The sequence below is a fragment of the Falco punctatus genome (assembly GCF_963210335.1).
Source record: "Falco punctatus genome assembly, chromosome: 19".
NCBI classification, from domain to species: Eukaryota; Metazoa; Chordata; class Aves; order Falconiformes; family Falconidae; genus Falco; species Falco punctatus.
This window is the reverse complement of record NC_137599.1, coordinates 5,083,711-5,111,564: the sequence shown is the minus strand read 5'-3', so window position 1 is coordinate 5,111,564 and position 27,854 is coordinate 5,083,711. Positions and strand designations below refer to the sequence as shown.

Genomic DNA, 27,854 nt, shown 5'->3' with positions numbered 1-27,854 from the left:
TTCATTGCAAACCCTTGCTCACTCCTTCCTCTTATTAACTCTTGCATGAAAGGCAGATGGGGTTTTAAACCCAGCCTGAGCTGCCACTGAGTTCAAGGATTTAAGGAGAAAAAGAGCAAAGAGGTACTGATATGAAAGTGTGGGTCCTCAGCTCCCCTCCCCAGAGCACGGGTGCAGATGGGAACATCTCTGCTGAGACAGCGCTGGGAGCTGAATGGGACCCAGCCAAGAACTGGACCCAGTGAAACCTGCAGTTTGGGTATAAACCTGGACATCGCAAGGGGAGGGAAGTTTGGCTTTTGGTCGGATCATTGGGACTGGATTGTCTTCTCACTTGTTTTGTTTTTTCCCCTCTGGGTCCTCAGAAATTGCTCCTTTACTGAGCAAGTACAAGAGCCGGGTCCGCAGGGGAACCGTCCCCACTTGTGGGGACCTCCTGAAGGTCCCTTGACCTGCTTGTGGGCGCCTCCTGAAAGGGGTTTCATAAACCTCTTGTTTCCCTGCAATACCGAGGTCCTCCTCAGAGATGGGGAAACTGAGGCACCCAAAATACAGGCTGGGGGGCAAAAAAGAGAGAAGGGCTGTTTCCCTGGCACCGTGGGATGCTGTCATCCCACCAGCTGACAGGTGTTGGGGACAGTAATGACACAACCCTGGGTCAAGATGATCCAACACACAGACGCACCAAGCAGCAGAAAACAAGCTCGTGGGCGACGTGCAAGGTGCTGTACGAGAACCACAGCCCCACATCGGGAAAGATGGGGAGAACGGCACCTGCCCCAGAGCTGTGCGGCTCTCACCAAGAGGTGATGGTGTTTGTGAGGGTGAGATGGAGGTAGGGACACTGCCTCAGGAGCTGGGGACTTTTCTTGGCTTTAAAAGAAGTTGTGAAGCCTCTTTGCTCCCCGGCTCAGCCCCGCTGTCCCTGCGCGGAGCTGCTGCCCTCCTGCGGCTGCGTGGGCTCCGCTCAGCGGGGGATCATTTTCCACCTGGGATCCAACTCCCTCCCGGAGGCTTGGATTTGGTAAAGGGGGCTAGGAGAAGCCCACGGACCCTCATGCAGCATCAAAAAGGGCTGCATCTTGGCTGGGACATCAATGCAAACCCCAAGCCTGCTTTCTGGGAGGCTCTGAGTCTTACCCTCTCCAGATCCCAGAGCTATCTCTCATTGCTGACCCCGTTAGATGGTTTTAGGGTATCCAAATTCCTGCTTTTCCTTCATTGTCCTGCCTGGAAATGCTGCCTGTGTGGCCTTTCCCCATCAGGCGGGGCTTTCTGGCTACACAGCAGCCCGTCCCCATGCGCTGCGCTGTATCACCCTGCCAGCGTGTCTGGATGCTTCATGGAAAGGATGATGAATTCTTCTAAGTTTCTAGAGAGAAACATGGGAGCCCTGCTCCGCTCTGCACATTCCACAGACTCAACCTGCCATCGCTCTCCCAGGCCCTTTTAGCTGGGGGACCCGTGCTGCCCAGCAGCCGGTTGCCCAGACTGGTAAGTGCGGCTGGCTCCGAAGGGACACAGCCTGGGATGTCCTGAAACTCCCTGCCCAGTGGGAACTGCGATCCAGCCCTTGCTTCCAGCATGGTGCAAAAACTCTGAAGAAGGAAAAAGCCGCACAATGAAGTGTTTGACTTGCCTGCACCCGTCTGGGCTCTGGTCCTGCCTGAGGACAAGGATGGCATCAACTTAATTCATCACATTTGGACTGAATTTCCCTGGCTACTGCAAGAAGGTACTGCTTGTCCTGGAAACATTGCCGTGCTGTTAACTCCAGGCGCTCGTAACAGGCAGTGGGATGCTCTGGGCTATTTAAGTCCCTGCTTGGATGAAGGCACGGAGCAGTCAGGAGGGTGTTTGGGAGCCCAGAGCCCCCCCTCCCCCCCATCACTGCTGTGACCCAGGAGCAGTGGGTGCAGCAGCTCGAAGCCATGCTCAGGCGTGCGGGGGAGAGGAGAGGCTGGAGCTGGAGCCACAAGAGGGAGCAGAAACTCCTTCAGTCTGGGAGCGAGCAGGGGAGAGGAGCTCCCACCCGCGCTGGGGCAGGGGGGATGCTCTGCTTTCCCGTGGGGATTATTCCAGGCCCTCAGGTTAAACAGGAGCAGATGCTCTTGTTCGATCAGGGCTTTTGGCCTCCCTCCTGCAAGCGCTTCTGCTGCAAACTGCTCTCGCAGGTCGGGCAGCCCTTTAGGGAGAGAGATGCCAAGTGCAAAACAAGGAGGAAAAAGCAACAAGTAAAACACAGAGCAACTGGTTTTTGAGCCCCTGAAGTCACAGCAGCAGAACAGGGGCACAGGTCCCAGCTGCCGAAAATGAAAATCGATTGACAGTCTCTGTCCCAAGCCACTGGCCACCTGTGGCCAGCCAGCCTCACGTGCCTGCCTTTAGCTGCAATTTATCACTTCTCATCTTAGGTTTAGGAATATCCCCTTTTGGGGGCTGGGCAAAGAAGGCAAGCCAAGAGGTACACAGATAAATGAGGACAAGGTCCTCACATGGTGGCTGGGAGGTGAGCTGCGGTTCTGTGCCCTCCCTGCGCCTTTCCAGGTGAAAGCTGATGGGCGAAGCCGAGAAGCCGTGACAGGGCTGTAACACGGGCACAGCCCTGGGACCTACAGGGTCGGGACTGAGCCAGGCATGGCTGGACACCCCAACTTGTGGTGTCACTTCAGGGGCTTACGCAGACACAGAGAGGGAAGCGCGATGAAACTCCCCCTGGGATTGCCTCGCTGGGGCTGAGGGGCCTGGGCGAGGGGGTCTGTGGTGCTCCAGCCCTGGGTGCAGTCGTGATGCTGCTGTAGGACCCAGGGCTGGGGACAGGGCAGGGCAGGGGTACTGGGCAGAGATCGGGGTGCAGCGGTGCAGGGCTCCCCTTCAAAGGGGCTAAAGGAGCAGGAGAGGGAGAAGAGGGAGGCAAAGGTGCCTGGGGTGGAAACCCCCAGCCAGAGAAGATAAGGATGCAGGAAGAGGGAAGGATTCAGCTCTCATCTGGAGGCACAGGGCAGGCATCGCTGAGCAGAGCCGGGGGTGGCCAGGGCTGGCTTCGGCCGGCGCTGCTCTAAGGAGTGGGTGGCACGCAGCAGCAAGCGGGGATCAGCGAGAGCAGCACTGACCCGAGGCTCACGGGAGCCTTCGTGGGGGGGGACAGGCACCTGCCAGCAGCCCAGGACAAACATCGACCGTGGGGGCTGCTTTTGGGAGCAAGCGGGGGAGCCGGGAGGAAGGATGAGCGAGGTGACGCTGCGCAGGGCCTCAGGGGTCAGCCCCCACCTGGGGGTGGCACAGGGGTGGGTGCTGGCACCCGTGGCAGGGCAGAGAGGGGGTGCACAGGCGTGGGGAAGGGGTGGGCAGCCTGGGTGAGCGTGGAGGGGGAGGAAGGCGGTCCTGGGGGGAGGCTGGAAGGGGGTGGAGTTGCTGTTTTTTCTTTGAACACGGTGAAGACTTTAGCGTGGAACTTGCATTTGTGGAGCTCCCAGCCGGCAGGAATCAGCTCTCCCTCCCGCGAGAGAGCCGGCGGGGAACGGGCTGTGCCTTGGGGTGGCAGCTTCGGGGCAGCGGCGAGGGCAGGAGGCATGGGGTGATCTTCAGCTGCCGTCTTCACCCCCGCGCCCCCTTCGCCTTTTCTCTCGCTCTCTCTTTCTCCTTGTTTGGGGGCTTGTGCTAACGCTGCCTGTGCCAGGAGGGATCCGGGAGCGAGCCATCCCTCGGCTGCACAAATTGGCTTCCCACCTGCTCGCAGCCTCGAGGAAGTTTCCTCCCATCCGAGGCACTGCGAGAGCAAGGCAGGAGGTGGCTCGGAGCCCGCCGGCCCACGACACCCAGCCCTGGCGTGTGAGGGGTGGGCAGGGGGACAGCAAGCTTTCCACTTGCCTTCCCCAGAGGTTTGGGATCGCGCATAGACCATGAACGGATCCTTTTTCAACCAGACTCTCCTAGAGCAGGGAGCTTACCCCAACAGGACCCAGGGCTTGGGGATGCTCATGGCCTGCTGCAACGGGACCAGCTCAGTGCTGGCGACCGATGGCAGCTCCTCGGTCCTGGCACCCGATGAGAGGAGCCTTTACATCACACGGGTGGTGCAGATCGCTGTCCTCTGTGTCCTCTCCTTGACTGTGATGTTTGGCATCTTCTTTCTGGGCTGCAACTTGCTCATCAAGTCGGAGAGCATGATTAACTTTCTGGTGAAGGACCGAAGACCTTCCAAGGACGTGGGAGCTGCAATCATAGGACTTTACTGAAGGCACCGGGCTTTTGTAGGCAAGTGAACTGTCTGGACCTGGTGCTGAGATGCACATTCCCATGTGTTTGGGGCAGCTGGGGGGGACTGGAGAGGGTGGGAGGGGTCTTTTAATATGTCTGTGTCCATGGGAAAGCAAACCTGCAGTCACCAATCAACAAACTGTTGTGGTGAATGGGGAAGTCTCCCCTCAGTTGTATGAAGCACAATAAATGACCAGCATCGTGTTGCATGCAGAAATGGCTTAAGTTTTGCATGAAACTTAACAGAAAAAGTGATAATGTGCAGATCTGGACTTTTTTCTGCTGTTACCTTGGATACCACTACCTGGGATTTAGGGCTCAAAAAAAAAAAAAAAAAAGACAGAAAAAAAAAGCTAATAACTCACTACAAAAAGAAAACAAAAAAAAAACAAACTAAAGGGAAAGCAAAACACATGTCATGGACCACATCTTTGACCATGGGGAAGGGGAAGGGAAGTTATGTGTGGGTTGTACAACAAAGTCTGCATGCTTCAAAATGTGTCAGTCTGTTTGTATTTCGGACCTCAAGCATGAATCTTCTGGTAAAATTTTGTAATGGGGAAAGCATGTTTTTCCTTATTTTTCTGAGCTAACCTGTTAAATAAGCTGGTACTTTCTCTCTTCACACTATGCTAAAGGAAGAAAAGAACCCAGATAAACACAAAAAACCACTCCAACCCCAAAACTAAAGCATGCTTGTTTTTGTACAAAACAGCCTTTTTATCAAGTGCTATATTGTTACAGTCTTTGAGGTTTTTGTAGTTTTTTGAAAACTGGTGAACATTCAGGAAAAAAAGAAACTGTTTCAAAAGAATTTTGTGTTGTCTTCATTTTCTTTCTCTGTGTGTGCAGAGTTCAGGTATTCCAATCCTAGTTCCAGATATAATCATCTCACCTTCCAACCGAACTCTAACTGGACATGTTTCTTTAAAGCAGAAACTACCATACATTTCTCACAGGCAAGTATCAGTTACCAGCAGCAAATCAATTCATCGGGAATTATGTATTTCAGGTTTGTGTTAAATACCTGCACAGTGCTGTAGCAGAGATTCATGAAGATGCACTGAGCACCTCTTGCAAAGCAAGATTTCAGCCTCCAAGCTAAAATCTCCAGCTCCTCTGATCCTGACGAGCTGTCAAAACTAAATTATGTGAGAGGAGGAGGACTCCTGACCTTTGTTCTGTGATGGAATTACAGCTCTGTCTGTGGGTGTGAGATGGAAATAATTTGACTTTTGTTTTACCAACAGTATTCCTGCTGGGTCCACTTCTGTAGTGGGAAAGCAATCCTGGATGCTGGAGGAGCTGATGATCTGATGTACTTGGATGTAAATCCAGAAGAACAGCTCTCTGCCTTTCCCAAAAGGAGGAACAAGATTAGAGTACATTTTGTAACTAATCAGTATTTGCTGGGCACCTTCTGCAAGGTTCCCACAGGGTACTGGTGGACTAAACCCGATGCAGAGCAGGACTACTGCAGCACTGTCGCTGCTTGCTCCCACTAACCTGTGGTCTGTGATGCCTTAAGGGCACAAAGACAACACGGCAGCAGGACCAGAACTTGGGATTCAAAGCTCTGAAACGTCCTGCTGGTGCCAGTAAAATGGCTGAACAGGCAGGGCTCTGATTTTTATGAGCAGCTTGTAGGTCTGCACACCTGAGCAGCCTTCTCGGCACGGAGGGTTTGCTGTCATGCGGACAGATGTAAAAGTGGCTTCACACAGCAGGGTGGAAGGGGATTTTGGTCCCTGCTGTGGGAGGGGGTGTTATGGCCATTGACTCCTTTGCATACGAGTGCAAACTGCTGGTGGGAGCACAGCCTGGTCACGTTTTCAGGTTGAGATGCAAATAATCCCCAATGCATATGATGACCCAGCTCTGCACACACTTAGGACTGTACTTGCACGTATAACCTAACTGTGTAATTGCATCTTCAGGTTGCTGTGCTATCAGAGGACAGCCCAGATGTAGTCACTAAACTCTCACCCAGCTTCTGCTTTAGGCTGGCATTTGGTCTCTCTTGGCGATCCATCCACCAGCCGTGGCCCAAAGATGAGTTCAGGGAGAATTCAGGGAAGATGGAAGAAACCTTCCAGTGTTAGCAATGCAAGCAAGGCACGGGAAGAGCTGCTAATACAAAGAACCTATCAAAATCACCTTAACTGGTCTGCAACAATGCCCTGAGTGAAGATGCTGGTCAAATTGTCTCAGCTGTCCCTACCTGCCTTGCTCTGCCAGGGGCCGTCAGAGCTGATGTGTGTGTTTTCCCAGTGGGGAAACATGGCTCTGCAATCCCATGTAGCCACCAACTTGCCAAGTGTCCTCAGATGCCACATCCAGGAGTGGGGCGTGGGGGTGAAAAACGTCAGCCACAGGAAGGTCATGGATACATGAGGTGGAGGAGCAGTAATGCCCCAGCAAGCAGAGCTGGGAACCCACTGAGACAGGGGGAGCTTGCACAGGCGTTTGCCCATGGCCCCTTGGGACAAGAGCCCAACTTTACATTGGCTTATTCATCCTCTAGTTGTGCTGTGTCTCTTTCCTGACCATGAGGGCTACGTCTGCGTTATGTACATACATGTCTGTGTGTCCATGTGGACCAACAGAGGAGGGTCAGCAGAGCAAAGCAGTTGGTGGGCACCATACTACATGGCACGTGTCCACATGGGGTTACTGGGCTGCTGTCTTGCAGTGGGTTTAAGACATTTGCACAGAAGTCCCCATCCTGTTAGATTCCCAATAAAAGGCTGATTACCCCACTGAGAGGTGGAATTACTTGGGGAAAATAAGATCTCTGGAGGATTGATGCCAGCACTGGTATGGCAAGGGGAGACCAAAAGGAAGGCAACAGAGGGCTGGCATGGTGAGGGAACCCCCTGGGTTAGAGATCTGGGGTCTAAAGACCCTCTTGAGGTGAGGTCATGGTTGCTGTTTTAGCTGCCCCGATTCCTTCCCCATCCTGCTCGCACAGAGCAGATGCCAGTGCAGGTCATGCCTGGTGGAAAGAAGGTGCTGAGGGCACCATGATGCTCCCCAGATCTCAGGGGAAGAGCTGCTATCTCAGACCCTGGAAATCCAGCTGTCCTGCCCTAGAGGCACGAGTCCTCCAGCCAGAGGATGAGGTGGTTACTCCAGGGCCTGTGTAAGGAAAGCAGACCATAATGGCTCTTTCTGCCCTTCCCCACAGATAGCTGCATTTTTTCCATCTCACACCTACTTATTCAGCTTAAGCTCACAAGCGGATACTGGCTCCCAAGAAAATTTAAGCAGGTTTTTTTTTTTTTTTTGAATGAGGCTGAATATAATGAATATATTTTTTTTTTAATTGTTACTTGTAGCATCTTAGCTTCTAGAATGTCACTGGGGTGCCAGGAGCTGTACAAGTATGACTGAGAGACACTGCTGGCTATAAAGTACAGCAGAGAGACAGGGAGAGAAGGGACATGTTTACATGGATCATCACATCAGTGACCGAGTGAGGACCAGCCATTGAGTCTCATTTAGAATCATCTCCTAGCAGTGGAATACAAGATACCAGTTCAATCCTGTGGGACTGGCCACATTGGTCTGAGCCACTGGTTCACCTACTCTGCATCTCTTTGCTGAAAGCAATCATCATTTTAGGTAGTACATGGTCAGTATAAGTTGTCCTACTAATGGAGAACTGCTTCTTGACCCCCCCCAAGAGCAACCCGCACTGGATCTTCACCATCCTGCTTCAGGAACAGTTCCCTGTCTCTGGGCTGGTCCCCACTTGCCGCAATTCTGTTCCAGCTGGAATTTCTTATTTCTAGACAGGCAGCAGAGAAAGGCAATTGTGAGATCATTTTTCCCTGCTGAGCAGCCTGCCTGCAAAGATAAATCCTCTACCTCTGTAATCACCAATTTTACAATTGGAGAAACAAAGAGGTGGCTTGACCCACCTGAGCAAATGCAGAAACTCTGGTCATACAGTCCTCCCTGCAGTGGGGAAAAACCCAAACCAAGTCCCAAACCATACCCACCTCCTTCTCCCTGCCCTGGCAGTCTTGGTTGAGGGCAGTGAAAGAGTTAAACAACAAGAGACAGACAAACAGATTAGGGGGGAGGGAGGATCCCAACCTGAGCCTGGCACCAGATGTACTGGAGCAGGTGCACCAAACATACACAGTATTTAATAATTCCTGAGAATTGCCATGGTAATGAAGCGCAGAGTCAGGTTGTTATGGTTACAGCCTTTTTTTTAGGCAGGGAGGCATTACCCGGGTTGTAACCTCAATCCAGACTGAACACATTTCTGAAAGCCCAAAAAATAAAAAAGAAGTAAAATAAAATCAAATTAAGTAAGTAGCAGTTTCCTGTCTCTCGTCTGGCAGTTCTGGGCTTGTTCTGTAGGTAGGTGGGGGGAACCAGGTTGCTCCAGACACACGTTGCCCTGGAAAGCCTGGGGAATGGCTGGAGTGGATCTCCGCAGGTCTGAAGCTGAGTGCTGTGAGGGGTGAGGGGCTGGACCCCTCTCATGGATGGGTCTGGGATGCTCCTCCACCACCTGGTTTCCCTTCCAGACCTCTGGGCTGGCTTCAGGTGTGTCCCCAGCTGGCTAACGGGAAGGACACGTGTCTCTCAAAGTGTATATGCACAAGAGAGCAGTCACGGACAAGCCCTCATCTCAGCCAAGCCCACAGAAGGATGCTGTGATCCCAATTTGCAGCCTGCCTACAGTTACCTGCATCCCAAGTGATGAAGGTCCCAAAGCTGGTCTCCAAGATGAGGCAGGCAGTTCAGAGGCTGGGAAGGAGGTAACAAAGCACTTTTCTTAAAGCCACATGACAGACCTAAGAAGAAAACACAGGTTTCCTGAGCTCTGGGGAGGTCTCCAAGCAAAGGGGCACTCATCAAGCAAGAATGGAAATCTCCTGTGTCTCCCTCCTGCCCTTCCATCAGTGGGCAAAAACCTACTTCCACCTCCCCTCCCAAGCCATCCCCTCTGGCAAGTGGGTCAGGTTTGTCCATTTGATCCTTATATTGAATTTTAATTTAGTGCCGGTTAAATCAACAGCTTTGTGAGCCCGTTCTCTATTAAGGAAGCTGTGGCAGTGCATGTAGGGGTTCACTTAGCAAAGAGATGGCTTGAAATACACAGTGCAATTACTCAGGAACATTGGTCCATTAATGCCCGATGCAGCTCAGCATGGTTCTCTTGTCCCCACTTTGTGAGAGCTATTAGCCTCCAGATAAAGCCTCTGTAGTCCATTAGCTCTGCCAGAGAGGGACAAGTTGATGCTATCAGAGTCAAGTACTCAGGGAGAACTGAGGCCAAAAGATGACAGAATTCAAGAGCCAGCATTGCCTCACAGCTTCCAAGACTTTGCCTACCAGTTTCTCCATCTCAGAGGGAAACACTTCCCAGTTTCTGTGTCTTTCCAGCTGCTTTGCCGCTGTGGCTGCTGATGGTATTTTGGCATGGAATTCCTCAGATCCCCTGTCCTGCCCTGGCCCTGTGCTCTACCTTGCCTGGAGCTGCTAGCCTGACACAGGGCTTGCTCCCTACTGAGGTGTGCAGAGCACCGGGCGCACACGACAAAATCTGGGGCACAGAAAGCTCCTCACTTCCAAATAAATGTGGGTTGTCCCTCTTCCTGTTTGCCAAATCAGAGCTGTTACAGAATTGTGTGAGCATTTCAAGTCCTCTGTATAAAATATGGATCTCACAGCTCCATCTGTACTAGGAAACTGAACAGGGCCAGGGATGTTCCTGGGCACTGGAACTTGCCTGATGGTACTTTTAACCTGTGAGAACGGTTGTTGGTATGGTCCAGACCTGTGCCAACAGCCTGACCTGAACAGTCCCTGGGCAGTGGCAAAATGACATAGTTAAAAGACCACAGTGCATTCAAGGACATTGCTTTGGACCATGCTGTCTGTGCAGGGTGATATCTCAGATTTAATGGATTCACATGTAAATGTAGATGTCCTCAAAGCAGTTGTTTGGCTTTCTGAATCCAACTTGGTTTTCTCAAGTATGAATGAGGGATTGGAAACCCCTCGTTTTAGTCCTGGAGAATATGTCTTTGGAAAAACAGTGAACACAGGGAAGCACACGACATCCTCAGCAGCCTTAACAACTGCCTGTTCCATGGTGTTGAATACATCTTTGGGTTCACACTAGTTCCCCCATGAAGATGACTTAGCCAAGCAATTCCCCAGCAGTCTGGTCAAGTTTGCGCTGCTCTGATTTTAGAGACAGGCAATTTCTTGGACTTGTTTGTTCCATGAACACATGGTTATGGAAAATGCAGTTAAGAGAAAATCAGAATGCTGCCAGCAATCAGTATGGTTTGGCACATCCCTGAAGACATCACTGTCAACATGCTGGAAAGTGGTGGGGGCACTGGCAACGCTCAAAGACGTGAACACATATCTAAAGTGACTGTCTCTGATCTGAAAAACGCTGCTCATCTACATGTATTTCAGGTTGTAAGAACAACAGAAGTCTAGCTTCAGAGATGCCTTTGCAGCTCTCATCCTTCCCAGAAGCTCATTAGAGTGGATGACATTTTCATGTCATTAATTTAAGGCAGGTTAATCAACAACAAAGCAAAAATGACTTTTTAATAACAGAGGTTTTAGCACAGTAGTGCAAGAAGCTGAGAGATGAGTCTGCATGGCAATCTTGGCTGCAGGTCACAGATGACTCCAAGGTGAAGGCAGCTGTTTTGGCACTCTGTCTACCATGTTCAACTGGTCAGGATCTTGAGTCCTGGCCATGGCAAAGCGCTCTCTGTTGGGGTGTAGTCAGGGAGCAGCTATTAAATCAAACAAGTTTCCTCTTTTTGAGTTAATCAAATCTATCTCAATATCACTTATCAGATGAATGGGGTTCTTCTGCCCCAGCAACAATCTTTGAAGATACCAACTCTGCAGGTCTATTTACTCTCCTAGCAAGGAGCTGTGAGAGTAGAGGACACAGCACCTGAATCCCTTGTCAGATCTGCCTTTTCTTTCCACGTGGGCTCAGGGGCTGTTTATGATTTATGCAGCACCAGCTGTGCCTTGCTGATATGTGCCTTCAGTGAACACCACTTTTGGTTTTGTTCTGAATGACTGTAGGGGAAAAGGAGACAAGATCCATCCTTCCTGTGATGCTCCAGTTCTTCTGAAAGGGTTCAATACTGTGAGGACATGAGTTATCACCTCATTCTAACTGTGGACATGACACTGGAAGTGGAGATGATCAAGGCAATAATCAACAAAAGGCAGGAGAAACATCTACCCTGTGACAGCAGGCAACTAGAGTGATCTTTCTGGAAAAGGGACTGGAACTGCAGAGCTACGCAGCTCTGCTTCTTCATTAAAGAGCTGATTTTGTTACCTTAGTGTGTTTGTTGGTATTGTTCAAGGCTGGTACACAAGCGTGGGTGTGAGGATGAATGCAGGTGCTTGTGCAGAACACTTCACCTTCCAGGACAACAAGGTGTGCATGAAAGCAAGCTCAGGGCACTGTTCCCTTTCTGTGACAGCTCCCTGGCTGGTGCTGGATGCTAGCTCTCTGTCCTGGCATGTCTCAAGCTTTCATGCATGTGGGGTTAAATCCAGAGTCATCCTTTCTGGCAGGCCCCACAAGTGTTCACAACTTACAGGTTTCTGTGCAGCTCTAAGTACTCCCCTCTTGCCTTGCAGAGTCCCAAAATGCAGGTTTAATAGGACAAGACAGCTGAAGAAGCAGGCAAAATGTAATTAGGCTTTAATTAGCTAAGTTCATTCTCTCAGATAATTGAAAATCGGACTAATTGGATGCAATGAATTCCCAGTACAGCCAGCCATCCAGCTTGGCATGTGCTAGGCCAGCTGCCACAGCATTGTGCAAGGACCAGCCTGGAAACTGAACCCATTGACCCGCAATACTCTGCAGGGCCCAGCTCATCTCCAGCAAGATGCTAAAACCCCTAAACCCCCAGGCTGCAGTGAGGATGGATTAGTGACCCATGTACACAGCAAGGCTCATTGTTCTTCATCCCACACTTCTGAAACCAGGGAGCCAGAGGGCCACTAAACCTCACACAACCAGATGGGAGCATGCCAAAAATCCATGTGACAGGACCTACCCTGGGCCATCTGCAGCATGCCAGACAGTTACAGCTGGAAAGGACAACAGCTTTAATCTCCACTTGCCTCCATCATGCTTACAGCATGCAAGCAGCTGGCTGGCCTCAAAGACTGATTGCGTTCGGTTAGTGCTGAGTCAACTCTGCTGGTTGCCCCTTCTCCTGTCTCTGCTGCCCAGCCTGTCTCAGCTGGTGGGTTTCCAGAAGCTCTGTTTCATGATCAGGGCTGTCCTGGGCTGATGGAAACCTCTAGGGTGTATGTTGGAGTTGGCAGTGACACCTCTAGATCTGCCTTGGCAATGCTTTCTGGTAAAAATCCATAGATTTGGTAGCTTCTGGTTGTACTGGAGCTGCCTTCTACCTGAATGAAACTGAGTATCTCCACCATGAATGTGACATGGTGAAGGGATGCACTGATTCTGGATAAGGAGCTTCAGGAAATAGGTTGCCTTGCCCAGGTGCACACAACTTTTCTAGCAAGTCCCTTGTGAGACTCCACATACTTGTTTCATGGTATTTGGTACAGACGGCAGTTTCCCAGTGGCCAGGTATGCTTCAGAGAGACTTGTACAGGTAGGAACAAACAAACACAAGGTTGTTCTTTTCATTGCAGTGCTTGAAGGACCATGCCTAGAAAAATGCTGGACTTATTCTGTATCCTTGGCTCAAGTTTCCCTTCTTCTCACTGCTAGGCAGCGTGCTGTGTGCCAGGTGGCTGCATTTCATTATGGAGTTTATAAAGTGCCTGGGGAAACAAGGCATGGGGGGATGAAAAATTATGCACACATTTCACTCAGAGCTGACTGTTTGTCATCTCATTGTACAGAAATGTAATAATCACTGGGGCTGGCAGGAGGTGCAGAAGGGAGATACTAACCACAGTTGCACCATTCCTGTAGTTTGTGGCTTTTTTTCACACTTCCATCTACCTGGGATGTATCACTAGGGGTATTTCTTTTGCTTTGGGGTTAAAACCTTCCAGCTTTATGTGCTTCCCGAGTGGATGGAAAGAAAAAAGAAAGAAGGCAGCTCTGAGGTGACAGGCAGCTCTGGATGTTGCTACAGTTTCAAGTCAAGACCTGACACCTTACTTTTCCCTTCTCTGCACTGACCACATTTCACAGTGGTATGAACAGCTGTGCCCAGTCCATCCTCTTGTGTTTGAGGTGCTTTTTTCAAAGCACTTTACACTAGAGATGAAGTCTCCAGCATGGCTGGATGAGCCACAACAAACCCAGTTCCTTCTCCTTGGCTCTACGTGGAGCAGCAAAGGCTGACGGGAGAGAGAAGTTAGCAAGAACCTTGGCTTCTTAGGAATTTGCCACATGCACAGTTACTTGAAATGGCTCAGACCTGCTGCCTGCAGGTGTCTTATTTCAGGGCTTTAGGATGACTAATAGTTCCATTATTCTCTGCAAGGTATATACCAGGTTACCCTTTAACAGTCAGGAGGGAACAACACCTGGCAACAAAACACAAAGAAACACAGCTGGCCATTTAGACACACTGGGCCGAAGTCCCTTTTTATAGCTCCCTCCTCATGTGCAGGGGGTTGTGGGATGAAGAAATCGAAGAACAGCAAAGCCAAAGCTCAGCATCAGCTTTCTCCTCTTTGTGATGGTGGAAATGCCCGGCTGAGCCTCGCAGTTATGGCCATTTCTGGAGGAGGGGATTGTTTAGGACTGTGCTTTCATGTAGCTCATGGCAGCTACAGCTTAGAGCATCCCCAGCTCCTTGCATCCTTGCTGTCTCTTCATGCCTCCCCAGTTCACACATAGGGGAGTCATGCTACGAACCAGATCAGGGAACGTGAAAAAAAACCACCACAGCAAACTAACATTAAACAGAGGTTTTCACGTTGGTCAGTTCATTCTCTGGTTCGCCAGCGACCCTCAGGCAACATTGCTAGCACAACTAACAGGAACTGTGTCCTGCTACAGAGAAGAGGAGGGAAAGGCTGTCACATTGTGAAAGGTATTTTTCAAGCTCCCCAAAAAACAGGTTTAGAAGAGTTCTTGGCTTTGGATCCACTAAAATGCCAGGACCATTCCTGTATAAGCTGCCTCCCTAGCTCATTGTCCCCCACCCACAATTTGCATAGCTGATGACCAATGCAGGTTTGTGGAACTCCGCGTTTATTCCTAGTGAACCTCATCACAGGGGCTATTTCAGCACCATTTCTCCATTTTACCGGGCTCCTTTCAAACTCTTATCTTGTCTTACATTACTCATACCTCTCCTCCCAGTGTGGGGTGTCTGCAAATGTGTTACACATCCTCGTTTCCTTTGTTCAAGCCACCTAACAGTCCTTGTGCAGAAACCCCTTGATTTTCTGGTAGCTTCTCCCTTGCTTTTCTTTTCTGGGTGCAAGGAGGCATTTTTGGGAAACACAGGCAGCATGCCACTGAGTCTGTCAGCTGCAACAGTAAAAAATGCCTTGGTCAAAGCAACTTATGTGGGACCTGTTGCTACCTTATTCAACATAAAGTCTTCAGTTTAGATCAATTCACTACAGTGGAGCTGGGAAGCTTTACTCCTGCTTTGGATCACAATGCAGAGATGGTGGGAGTATGTGGCATTGGTTCCCTGCCGATGGGTAATTTTGGAGCTTGGGAAATAAACAGAAAGAGACAAAACATTAAAATCTTGTGATAAAACTTGGCTTGCTTTGCCTTAGTCCAGCTGCCACGCGTCATTTCCATTTCTCAGGCTTTTTCTCCCTTGTTTTAATCTCCATTTTTTGCAATGTGACAAGACAATAACGTCTTGTTACAAAACTGGCCCTTGTCATTTTGCCTATGCCAAAATGTCTAACCTCCTTTTCTTGCCCCTCCCCAACTTTCTTCACCCCATTTCCCTTCAGATTTGCTCCCTTTGCCCTCTTGGGGGAATCTCTCTGTGAATCCAGGCTACTTCAAGGAAATTATTCCACTTAAAAATATCCTAGGGTAATAAATTCTAAGCCATTCTTATCATGGTTTGCTTTGTGTGGGTCTCCGGCAAGTTATTTCCTCCTGAAATCCCAAGCTCAATGTAAAAGAATTACCTGTCTTTTTAACCAAGGAATAATTTCAGCTGGGTAATGAATTGCCTGAGAAAGGAATATGGAAGGAGCCGACGTCCTCCAACAGCACAGCCTCCAGTTTTGCGCTATTAATGCTCCTTATGAAATGTGTCAAAACTCTGCCAGCCTTCGCTGTGTCTGCTCGCGGGACTCTGCCTCATGACTAGGAAAATGAGAAGACAGTTGAGGAAGTGCGCCCAGAGCAGGACTTGAGGAAAACATCTCCTGAAGGCCCGAGAGCTCTGGCATGGCTGCTGTATTCACGCTGAACACAGGGAGCCCATTGTGCTGTGCTGGGATTGAAACTGGTGCCAAGCACTTCACTGCTTTGTCTGCAGGCTGCCAGAGACCTGCGGAGCTGCTGAGAACACGCGCCAAGTGTGCACAGTCCCCCGTGCAAAGCCCTGCTTAGCTAAATCGGGTCCTGCACTGACTGCACGCTTACACCAGCTGAAAATGCAACTGCATGACCGCAGACCAGTGCGTGCGCCACGGGACAAGGGGGTTCCCTCCTCCCTTCCCCTCTCCTGTGCCCACCAGTGAGGCAGCTCAGGGAGCTGATCTGGCTGAATATTGGAGGTTTTTAGTCCTTAGTTCTCTGGATCAGCTCCCTGGCCTGACTCACAGCAAGGAGCCATTTGCTGCTAGTGCCATCACAGGGGAGACAAGTGCAAGCATGGGATCCTCCAGCTGGCAGTAGTCTGCATCTCCCTGACCTTAAGCCTTAAGCCTGCAGCTGAATCTTCAGACGAATCAAGTCTCCATCGTGAAGGTCAGTGAGGCAGAGGGAGGAGCCCTGCAGCTGGAGACAACATGGAGCAGCAAAGATGCTGGTGGACACTCCTGCAGTGACTGAGCCCCATCAGTGGCTTGGGGTGCACAGGGTGCTGTGTGCTATCCCTGCAAGGAAGCCAGCAGTCCCAACACGAACGCTGCCTGCCTGCTTGCTACGTGGGATCCATCATCCCGCTCGATGCTGATGAACCAAAATAACTCCCTGTTTTTCCCAGCCAGTACTGAGCTGGGATGTGTTTGGGAAGGCAAATGCGACACTGTGACAGATGGCCAAGAAAGCAAATGCTGTTTTTTATGTCACCTCCGTGTTTCCTCCTCTGCTGTCTCCTGCGCTGGAGGTGGTGTTTGGAGATGGTGTGTGCTGCCAGCACGCGGCTGGCGCCAGAGCTGAGGAGACAGCAGAAGGCTGGAGCATGGTGCTGGCCACCTTGCACACATCTCTCCCCTGGCTTTCTCATGGCTTTTGACCTACATCAAGGCATTCTCCTACAGGAATCTGTGCCAAAGATGGGGCTTGGAAGTGGACTGGTGCTTGAGGTAGAGTGTTTGCTTTTGCAGAGCCACTGATGAGCCCCCCACAACCTGCCCGCAATGACTGCTGGCCCAGTCTGTTTCCTTTTGCCCTGATGAGTCAGATAGGCCAGGAAAACTAGGCCAGAGTCTCCTTCTGCCAGCTGGTGTCTGATACTGGGTTAGAGGCATGGTTTAGTGGTGGACTCAGCAGTCCTGGGTTAACAGTTGGACCTGATGACCTTAGGGTCTTTTCCAACCAAAATGATTCTATGATTCTTCTTACAGACCCAACGCTAACAGCACATAGAAGACCCGGGCAAGACAAAGCTTTGATAAAAGCCAGTTTCTGAAGCTCCTTGATGCGTCACTGCCTCTCCTCTGTGCATATCACTCAGTATCTTTGGGCAAGGGACCACTTGCCTCCCCTCCTGGGGCACAAACACCATGGCAGTGTTCAAGGAGGGTGGGCTAGTGACAGATGGAGCCCTAGATTGCTGACGCACAGCGGAAGTTCAGCAGGGAGAGAAGCACACTTCAGCAAGAGAAGGGGAGCACAAAGAAGCTGGTGACTGTAAACTGCTTGGGTTATACCTTAGAGGAAGCAGAAATGGCCCTGTGCAGGGACACAGGTATGAACCACACCAGCCCATGCAGGTGGCTCCTGCTCCACGCTGTGAGCTCTGTTTCCATGGCAGGAGAGAGCTGCTTCTGCTGCACCACTCAGCTGCCAGGACACCAGCTCCTTTTGCAGTCTGCCTGGTGCGGAAGGAGTGCCTGACATCTCTGTTTGGCACAGCATCTATCTGCCTCCTGCTTCTGCCTTGTTGCACTTGGCAATTCTCCCCCTTCTCCCTCTGTTTTTCCACTAGGAGATCTCACACTCCTCTGCTTTGGCAGCGAGTAGACAGATGAGAAGGGATGGACAGAGATATGGGCTCAGAACAGCTCAGCAATGGCTCTCCTGCCTTTCCCTGCCTGTGATGGAGGAAGAGTCTCCCTGAATTCAAGGATCTGGCATTGAGTAGTAGGGATCACAGGATCACAGGCAGTCAGAGCCTCTTTTCCCAAGATAGGGAAACTGAACTCAGAGAGGCTGGTGAAAAATTAGTCACACTAGGTGACAGAGCTATGAACTGGACTAATTTCCACTGTGAGCTGGGGGCATTCTCTTGTGGGCCTGGGGATCTCAAAGGGCTCTGCTCAGCAGCTTCCAGCTTCATGGCCCTGAGGACCACAAGTGAAGGATGAGCAGCTGGCTGCAACTCTGCTTTGGGCTAGTGTTGCACTGGGCTCTCTGGCTTGCTGCCACCTCAGAGCCCTGGAAGGGGTAACTGAAGCCCCATCTACAGAGGGTTCAGGAGAATAAAGCAAAAGAGATAGTGGTGGGCAGATATGAAGGTGAGGGAGCAGGGCAGATATGGTAACAGGAAAATTCTGCAGAGAAAAAGCACAAGGTAGGGAGAAGCGAAGAGGAGCTGCTCTGCGCCCACACACCCAGGCCCAGCCCTTCCCTGCAGCAGGAGCACTGAAATGGAAATGACTTGCTATTTGCAGTGCCAGCATCCTTCCTGCCTTGGGCGGGCAGGGAGGGCCCCAGTCTGGCTCTGTGGGGGGAGCAGGAAGGATGCTGGCACTCTGTGTGCATGTGCGTGTGTGTGTGTGTGTGTGTGTGTGGAAACAGGGATGCTGTGAGGCTTAAGAATGCTGCGGGGAGCAGGCTCGGCTCCCTTATCCTCTCTGGACAGCACAGAACGTGTCACAGCGAAGAGGAGCAGCATGCTCATGATTAAATACATTCTGCCCTTGCCATCTCCCTGTGCCTCTCCATAGCCACCCAGGGGCTTAGGAACAAGGCAACGTGGGAGACGTAGGGGCTGGGCAGAGCCACAGTTTCCTCCAAGTGACAGAATAGGCCAGGAGGTATTTCAGACCGCCCTATAAGGCCTGGTCATTATTCCGCAGCAGTATTCTGCTATGCAGGGAGACACGTGTGGGAGTGCGGAAAAGCAATGCCAGCCCATGACCTGGCTTCATTTACCCATAGAAGTAGCATTGGCAGCAGAAAAGAAATTTGATCCCAGGCTGCTCACTGCTGTGGCTGCACCCGCCTGGCCCCAGGGGAATTACTTAGTGTTGTAAGAACCCGGCACTATTCCAGCTCCTTGGGGCCAGCATCTGCTGACAGGTGCCAGTGAGCAAGAGCTGAGGCTGAGCTGTGCCTGGAGCCCAACACCCTCCCTCTGAGCTGCTGAGCAGCAGCTCGTGGCTGCGGAGACCTCCCACGTCTCTGTGGGCCCCTGGAGCTCAGCCTCCCAGCCCACGCTTTCCTGGAGCAATGTCAAGGTCAGGCCTGTCACAGGGATGTGCCCCTAGTGCTCACCAGAGAGTGGATGATGGGTCATTTGAGAGCAAGGCTGTGAGGACACAAAGCTTCAGGACAGCACTCAGATTTTCATCTCTCTCCACACTGCCACACACAAAGGACAACTGTCCCAGACTTGGAGAAGGGTCTGTAAAGACACAGAGAAAGTCTGTGAGGGGTGGCCTGTGGTATGGTGGGATTAAGCCAAACTTGCAGAGCTCTGAGCTGCAAAGATTCTTGATATTTCCCTTTCTTTGCCTTCATCAGGTCTACTCTGAGTGTCACTTCCATAGCACAGGTCTTTGATGTGGCACTCTGCATGACGAAAGAGTTAACCATCCCCTGGGATGGGGCTGAGGCTGGCCACAAAGCAACTGTGAAGTCAATTAAGCAGAAAGCTCCTCCAGCTACTCCAGGTCCCTCCCTCTCAGCTCTTTCCCACTGGAAACAGGGCTGGAGGGTGAGGCAGAAGAAGGGAAGCTAATGACTACATTAGCATTGCCTCCCTGGGCAAAGCATGAGAGCAGCCTCATACAAGTCCTTTTTCAAAAAACAATAGAAGTGGTAAAGCTACAAATCTGGAAAGTAAAAGGTTTTTCAGGTATTTGGTTCCCTACATGGCACAGCCCAACCATCTCCCTGCTCTTATTCTTCCCTCCCTACATGCTCCCAAGCATTCACTCCAAATGAAATGGCTCCTACCAGCTAGCCCAGTTCCCAGCCTGGAGACCTGCGGGGTTGCTCTCTAACTGGGCTGTCTCAGGCCAGACGGCTGAGGGTCGGGCTGGCTGGTAGGCAGCAGGTGTGCTCAGCATGATAGCTGGTGGGGCTGGCCAGATGGAGCACGTCTGGGCTCAGATGATGGTGGGGCAACAGCCTTTCACACAGCTGCCTCCTGTTTCAGCAGAGCTGGCTGGGAGGGTTCCCAGTGGGTGGCCTCCTGGCTGCCTGAGGAGAGCCAGACCTGCTCGACCCTCCCCTTCCCTCCGGCATGGTACCCACATTCATTCAGATGCAACAGGCTGGCAGGAGTGGGGCTCAAATAAGACCAGGGCACTTGTCTGTTTTCCAACTCTCCCTGGCCTTTCTGAAAGACCTGCCACATACACAGCTCCCACGCTGCAGCACGGCTTGCTCTACAGAGCTGACCATGCGAAGGGTGCAAGCCTCCACAGGATGGGACCTGGCCAGTCACTGGCCAAGGTCAGCATCTCAGGGCCTGATCCTGCAGCACCTTGAATGAAACAGAGCTAGTTTGTTACACAAGAACAAAGACTGTGTAAAAAAGAAGTCATGTTTTGAAGCAATGCAGTTGTCCAACATTGCAAGGATCTTTCCTGTTTTCCTGGGGCAACTGGAGCCCAGTCCTGGTCAACAATGTGACAGCCCAGGGCAGAAAGAGCTCAGGATCATTCTCACCTGGCTCTGGGCTGCTTGATAAGTAAGTTGTTTCAGTCAGGCAGCATGCCTTAGTTTCTTCATTTATAATGTCACTGATGCGCAGCTTCTGTAGAAGTACTGCAGTATGCAGTTTAATGTGCTATGGACCAGGGCCTGATCCTGGCTGTTACTTATCCCTTATCAGTTCCTGGACCTTATCAGACTCCCTTCCCGTTTGTACCATTACAAGAAAACAAAAAGCCAGGATGCTCTGGCTTTGCTGGCGGAGGAATGTTATGGTTTCAGCTCTTCTCTCTCTCTCCCATGGCAATGCAAGAAGGGACTGGGGACTGATGTGGTGCCGGTGTTGCAGCTTTAACAGAACTCAAAAGAATCAAAGATCGAAGTGTAGAACAGCTCCTCTACAGGGATGGACTAACCTAGATGTCTTCAGCCTGGAAGAGAGTTCAGGGACAGGAAAGAAATGGCTGAGGTTTGTAGGATCTTCAGAGTGACCAGGAAGCAAATACTTCAGAAAGCTCATTCCCCACTCTCCAAGAACTAGAAAGATGGAATTCAAAAGAAATTAAAAAATCAGCAGGTACAAAAGAAATATAGGACAGTGCTTTTGCACACTGCAGGATTCATGTTTGTTTGCAGGAGCCAAAGCCAGCAACATGCTCGGCGTGGGGTGAGACGCACTCACTGAAATCTCCTCACCAGGACTTTAAACCGTAAAACAACTCCTAATCTGTTCCTGGTGAAGGAACATGTACAAGCGGAGCCAGACCGTCTATCTCTGCCCTATTACTCACGTGCTTCAAGAAACAGCACTGCCTGCAGGCAGCTGCCAAGCCACATGCCCTTTGGTCTGACCCAGCATGCCTGTTCTCACCCCCTGCGTGCTGCTCGGCCCCATGGCTGGGAAGAAGAGACAAATTCCGCACGTGCCTGCCTGCCTTGGCTGACGCAGGGCAGGCTCAGTGTTATTTCGGGACAAGATTTCCATGAATAACTCTCCTCATCTGCCAAACCCAAATTAAAATTTGCTGCCAACAGTCATAAGCCCTCCTCCCTATTCCTCCCTCTTTTCTTTTCTTGTTTTTTGGACAATTTCCTGCATTAAGATAAACCAGTGATAAATCCAGATTGTGCATTAAACACTGGCCCACGCGGTCTGGGAGACAAAGAGCATGAAGGAACACTGCGATTCAAACTGTTGCTAGCCAATACACATTTGGGCATGTCAGCTTTTAAAGGATTTTCTCAGAACAATTATTTCAGATTTCCTAATGAGTCTGTAACATGAAAATTTGTGAAAAAGCACTATAGACTGCAAGCACGTGAGCCCCAGACCCAGAGATGTCCCAGAGGGCCTGGTATTGATGCCTTTCTGTGCAGGGAAGAAGTCTGGTTCAGGACTGGGAAAAGCTATGGTGCGAGGCCTGCAGCTCTGCTCACCAATTTTTGGCGAGCTTTAGGAGGCTCCCAGCCTAGTTTTCAGTTCAGAGGACTGGGGAGCCAGGCAGAAAATTCCTTGCAAAAAAGGTCTGGTGTTTTATCTGACAGAGATTTATCTCTTTTCCTGTTCCCTGGAAATCTACAGGAGTCCTGGGTGCAGTGACACAAAACCTCTTTCTTCTGCCGATGAAAGTGTTCTACAGCCTTGGAAAGGTGAAAGGAGTGGCTCAGTGGGTGGCTTCCACTGAAGAATGAGGATGGACTCATCCAGCAGCGATCCCCATATGTTCACAGAGGCAACAGTTCTCCCTCTTCCTCACAGAAGCAGTCACAGAGCAGAGCAGTATAGCACGAAACTTCCCAGCAGCTAGGTTCAACATAGCTCAGGCAACCCCTTCACTCACTGGAGCACTGGTAGTAGCTTTGCGTGTGAATGCGAGTATCTGCAAACCAAAGGAGTGATGGAGAGGGCACCAGCAAGGCATGAAAGTGGGGGAAGAAACCTGTTGGAAGAGATCAGACCCAGGCACTTCTGTGTATCACGCACACCCCAGCCCCTGGCAGCTAAGCCTGAAGGGGAGGGCCAACACATCTCTGTGGCATTCATTTCCCTTCACCTCCACCCGGTCTATTCTAGGAAAGCCTGCCTATAATTCATCCACCCAAGGCGTCACACTTCACAGCTCCCTTCCCACGCAGAGCTCACCCAGCAGCTCGCTTCCTTGCTCTGAATAAACACTGCTTTGCTGCCTGCCTCCCCACACCAAGCTGCACTGCAGATGGGCCCTGCCCCAAAGGCAGGCAGGGGTACCTGCCTCCCCTGGTGCCCAGGGGAGGATGTGGCAGGCCGAATCCACACCACACTGGTCTTGGGCAGCTGTGCCCTGCTTCCCACCAAGGGCAGGAAGAAGGGGTAGAGCTAAAAGCTACACCAGAGCCGTTGCTCCTTGGTTTCTGTTTCCAGCCAGGACAAGCAGAGGCAGATGCTCCCAGGTGGTATCATCAAATGGTTCAGTGCTCTGGACCAACCTGGTGATCTGGTCCCAGGCAGATCCCAACCCACCTTTCAGGACCACTCTGCTGTTAAGCTATGGGCAAATGCCTGTTTTGAGGACAGAAGAGTGTGTGTGGCTTGCTAGAGAAGAGTCCCAACCCCTCTCTGGCTCCTTGATGCAAAGAGAGCTGGCAGTGCCCAAACACCCTTCGTTGACGTGGATTTTGACCTAGTCTTTCTACACTAGAAACAACTAATTTTCATGAAAGGTCCCCATCAGCAGTACACCACGGCACAAGGTGAGAGACTCGGTGAACCACCGCTCTCCTGAGACAGAGGCAACCACAGCCATAAACTATGAGCAAGTTCCAGAATCTCACTTGCTTCTGGGACTCGGGCCAGTATTCATTAAGACCACCACCCTGCTCTGAAAGGACACATTCAGCAAAGACTTGGTAACAGTGTTTCAGCTGTGAAATACGCAGAACAAGTTTTTCAGGAAATGGATCAAGCCCTGCTTCCGTGGGGACTGATAACATGGCATGTGAAAATCCAGAGGAAAGCAAAGAGAGAACTGGCCCCTTGGGGAATGTGCTCATGGAGAACGCAGCAAGCCCTGACACAGGAGGTGACAGACAGCAATCTTACCACCACTTGAACAGACTTGGATGGTGAGATTGTGAATATTTCTGTCCCGTTTCACTCTCTTGCAGAGGTAGTTGGCAATACAGGGAAACTCCAAGCAGCCCCACAAATGGAATCATCCAACACACTGCCTCCTTTCAAGATTTCATTTATGAAAAACTCCAAGAGAACTAAATTCACCATTTCACCTGCTTGTAATGATCAGCTCAATGTCAGACTGATGGCAGGGCAGACAATGGCTTGTATCCCTAGAAATCTGTTATGCCATTTAATCCCTCTAATTTCAACCCTCTCCGGCCTGAATAGTCTTTCAGTGGCCACAGGCAGGTACCTGTATAACTAAGAACAACTCTTTCCTCCGACAAGTCTCCCTTCTCCCAACTATTTTCAGACTTCCAGGCCTGGTTGTGGTTTAACTGAGTAATTCTCTGTGGATTTTCCTTCCATGAATTTGTCTAGTTTATTTTTGAATCCATGTAAACTTCTACCACCCTAACAAGACAAAGACTTTCACAGGTCAACTCCCCTCATTTATAAAATTTTCCAAAATGTAAGGCCTCCTGTGGCCACTCAGCTTTGGCTCCAAAGGGCACTCTTCCACTGTTGCAATTTTGTTAAAAAAAACCCCATACCATACTCTGGTAGATGGTCTGGCCCAGAGTTTTTGGCAGATGCTCCTTGAGGCAGCCGTAATCACTCATTTAAATCTCATTTATTTTTATTTTAGAAAGCTCTCTAACAACACAAAAGATTTCTTTGCTGCATGTCACTGGAATTGTGTTCATATTGCCATGGCAACCATGCCAGAGATTTTTGTGGTCCCAGACCCATTTTATTGGTTATTAGAGATCTGTGCAATAAAAATATATATATAGCTTTGTTCTCCCATCTGTCTGTCCCATCTGCTTATTTCCAAGTGAAATACAACCATTTGGCTCAGCCACAGCTTTCTTTCCTTCCTCATGGGATTGGCTGAAGGAAACAGAGATGCATCTGCTGGTGGTCAGGGAAGTGGTGAAGGGGAGGAAGAGGAATGAAAGACATTGCTGTGGGCATGAATGTGACTATCACACACATGGAAAAGCCTGTCAACTGTGATAACAACACCTGCAGGGTTAAACTAATTCTTCCTCACAGTCCTAGTCCCTGGCCACCATAGCTAGCCTGCCCATTATCAATTATCTCCCAGGTGTGAAGGGGAAACAAAGCTCAAGAGGACTTTGGCCAACACAAACCTCATTTGATCCTGGTGGAACTGCTGTGGCCCGGCTGCAGTTCAACCCCAGCTGGTTGGTTTCCTGCAACTGGGTCACTGGGGAAGTAGAGTCAAACGTTATCTCATCAGTCAGCGAACAGGAAACTCATCACAGCTCAGCTGTATCCATTAAGAGTAATTTCTACCTTCCCAAAACAGAAGGAGAAAAGTATCACCTCATCCTAGTACATGCTGTTCCACAGAGTGGGAAAACACCAGTAACAAGACCTCTGCGCCAAACTGACCATGTTCCTCCCTACAGTCATCTGCCTCAGATCAGAACCCATGCTAAAAGCTATTTGACATGCCCCCACCTGAGGGACTAATTCCTTCTGGCAGTGTTTGCATTGCCTTCCCACCCCCATAGCCTCTGCTGGGAGAGAAGATGCTTTTCCAGCCTCCCAGCTCCCTTACAATATTTAAGCTGTCGGTTGTTAATTATAGTGCTGCATTTCAACTTGATGCTTCCCAGGGGGCCAAACCACACTAACAGACTAAAAGCAGTTCCCAGCTGAATACTTTGGGAGCCTCTGCTAGAACTGAGCCCGTGTCTCCATCAGCCAGGGCGAGACATTCCCTACCACTCTGACTGCTCCTGGGAGACTGGAACTGCACCTTCCGCTGTAAGACCCGTATCTGCACTTCCTTACCCCACAGAACGAATATTCCTGCTCATCAGATGGGAGCCACGGGTTTCTTGCCAATGTCAAATTGGCCTTCAGCTTTCTCAACGTAAATGTCTCTTTGCCTGCCTCCTTGTCAGCTCTGAATCTCTCTGTGCAGGTGGAAGGGCCAGGGAGGATGCAGAGCTTTGTCCAGCTGGGGATGCCTCAGAGTTCAAAGCAACGAGTAACCCTCACTACAGCCTCCCCCACTGCTCTGCCTGGTTTCCACCTCATCTGCAGAGCAAGGCCATGATGACTCGGTCCCATCAGTCAAGCTCCCCATTTCTCACAGGCTGGAAAAAACTCTGCTGCCCTTCTGTTGAAGCAAATCAAGTCTCTCAATCACACAACCATGACCACTAAGCCTGGGAGACTCCCACATCCCTCTCCAAGAGGAAGGTGTTGCTAAGCAGTTGCTAAGCAAGTGGTCAGGTCAAGTGAGAATAAGCAAATGAGAAATTGATGTGATGTTGATGCTTTCTAGCTTGTAGCAATATCCTCCAGCCAGGCTGCCCCTTTGCCTCATGTGACCACGGAAACATCTGCTTTAGTTGCAGAAACAAGTGGAGCAATCAACTTGCTCAGGGAGAAAAACAAAAAAAAGGTGGAAGCTCCTGACCCAAAAGCATCTGTTTCCCTCAGCTGTGTTAAGGGGGATGTTGCTTTGTGGGGATTTGTTTCCAGGAGAATCAGATCTAATGGCTCCAATATGCCAGGAGAAACTCAAAAGCTGGCTGAAGAGTGCTTCAGAAAGTTCCTGCTGCTGGCACCACCTTCCAGTTGTGGTCACGTGAGTCTGTCCTGCTAGCTGAGCATGGCGAAAAGCAGCATAGCTCAGCGACTAAAGCCAAAGGAGGCCCAGCTATGTGCCCTCTGCCACCACTCTCGCCTGTTTGGAAGTGTTTTTCTCAACACCCAAAGAGCAATCACCATAAGAGAATTCACAGCATGCTTAGCAAGGCGCAACTCTTCCTAAAAACAAGAAAAAGCAGAAAAAAGGCAATAAATGAAAAAGCAGAAAACCAGAAAGGTGAAAATTGTATTGTATTGAACCATAACTATAGTTGAGAACATCCTTTAGACCAGGAGACTCAGGGTGGCAGTTCAGCTCCTACGTGCTTTGTCAAATTTGCATAAACAACCCACAGTAATTATAATTTCATCTTGAATAGGTATTATTTTAATTGTGACTGCTCTTCCTGCTCAGCACTAATTGGAGAAATCACAAAAGAACAGTGAAGCGCTAACACTGTTGATGACTTTGGCCTTTCCTTCCTCCAGCCAGCTCACATGCCCCATCAGACCCCCTTTCTGGCTGAACCCCCACCAAAGCTTTGTGCAATGCAAAACAAACCACACAGTGCTGAAATAATTACAGCCCCTAAGTGGCCGTGCAAAGACACCAAGGACCTTCCTGCCCAGGATGATTATAGCTCTCAGCAAAGCTGCCTCAGAACACGCTCCCAACCACAGACCTGCTTTGGCACTTGGTGGTGGGGTCTGTACCTCAAGCTTTGGGTGGCTTCCCCTTAAAAATCAACTGCTCAGACAAACTGCTGCGGTTCTGGGAGAGCTTAGGTCCACAGCAACCTCTCAGAGAAACCTGCTTTGGGCAGCAACCGCCTGCAGATAAACCCCTCAGAGAAACTTGCTTTCGGTAACAAACATCCCTGGCTAAACCCCTCAGGGGGACCCTCTTCGGGTAACAACTGCCCCCAGCTAAACTCCTCAGAGAAATTTGCTTTGGGTAACAACCGCCCCCAGGTAAAGCCCTCGGGGGAACCCTCTTCGGGTAACTGCCCCCAGCTAAACCCCTCAGGGGAACTCTCTTCGGGTAACTGCCCCCAGGTAAAGCCCTCAGGGGAACTCTCTTCGGGTAACTGCCCCCAGGTAAAGCCCTCAGGGGAACTCTCTTCGGGTAACAACCGCCCCCAGCTAAACCCCTCAGGGGAACCCTCTTCGGGTAACAACCGCCCCCAGCTAAACCCCTCAGGGGAACCCTCCTCGGGTAACTGCCCCCAGCTAAACCCCTCAGGGGAACCCTCCTCGGGTAACTGCCCCCAGCTAAACCCCTCAGGGGAACCCTCTTTGGGTAACTGCCCCCAGCTAAACCCCTCAGGGAAACCCTCTTCGGGTAACAACCGCCCCCAGCTAAACCCCGCACAGAAACTCCCGCTCCCGTCTCACACCCTCCCTCACCGCTGCCAGCACGGAGGGTGGCAGTGGTCGCCGGAGGAGCCTTATATAGCCTCGGTGCAGCTCGGCTGAAGGCGATTGGCCAGGAGCCCCGGCAGCGGCTCTGGATTGGCCAGCGCGCAGCCCGGGCCCCGCGCGGCCCGAGGGGAGGCTGCGGTGCCGCCATGAGGGACCGGGCGG

General features: G+C 50.8%; 1 protein-coding gene across 1 annotated transcript; it reads left to right on the top strand.

Annotated features, from left to right (window-relative positions):
* Positions 1 to 17: 17 nt before the first annotated feature.
* Positions 18 to 27,373, top strand: RPRML (reprimo like). The gene has a single exon (XM_080369279.1). It carries the CDS (start codon positions 3,903 to 3,905, stop codon positions 4,236 to 4,238), a length of 336 nt encoding a protein of 111 aa, XP_080225405.1. The 5' UTR covers positions 18 to 3,902; the 3' UTR covers positions 4,239 to 27,373.
* The last annotated feature ends 481 nt before the right edge of the window (positions 27,374 to 27,854 follow it).

Excerpts from the sequence above, each read along its gene's own strand:
- RPRML (XM_080369279.1), top strand. The coding sequence starts at position 3,903 with ATGAACGGATCCTTTTTCAACCAGACTCTCCTAGAGCAGGGAGCTTAC.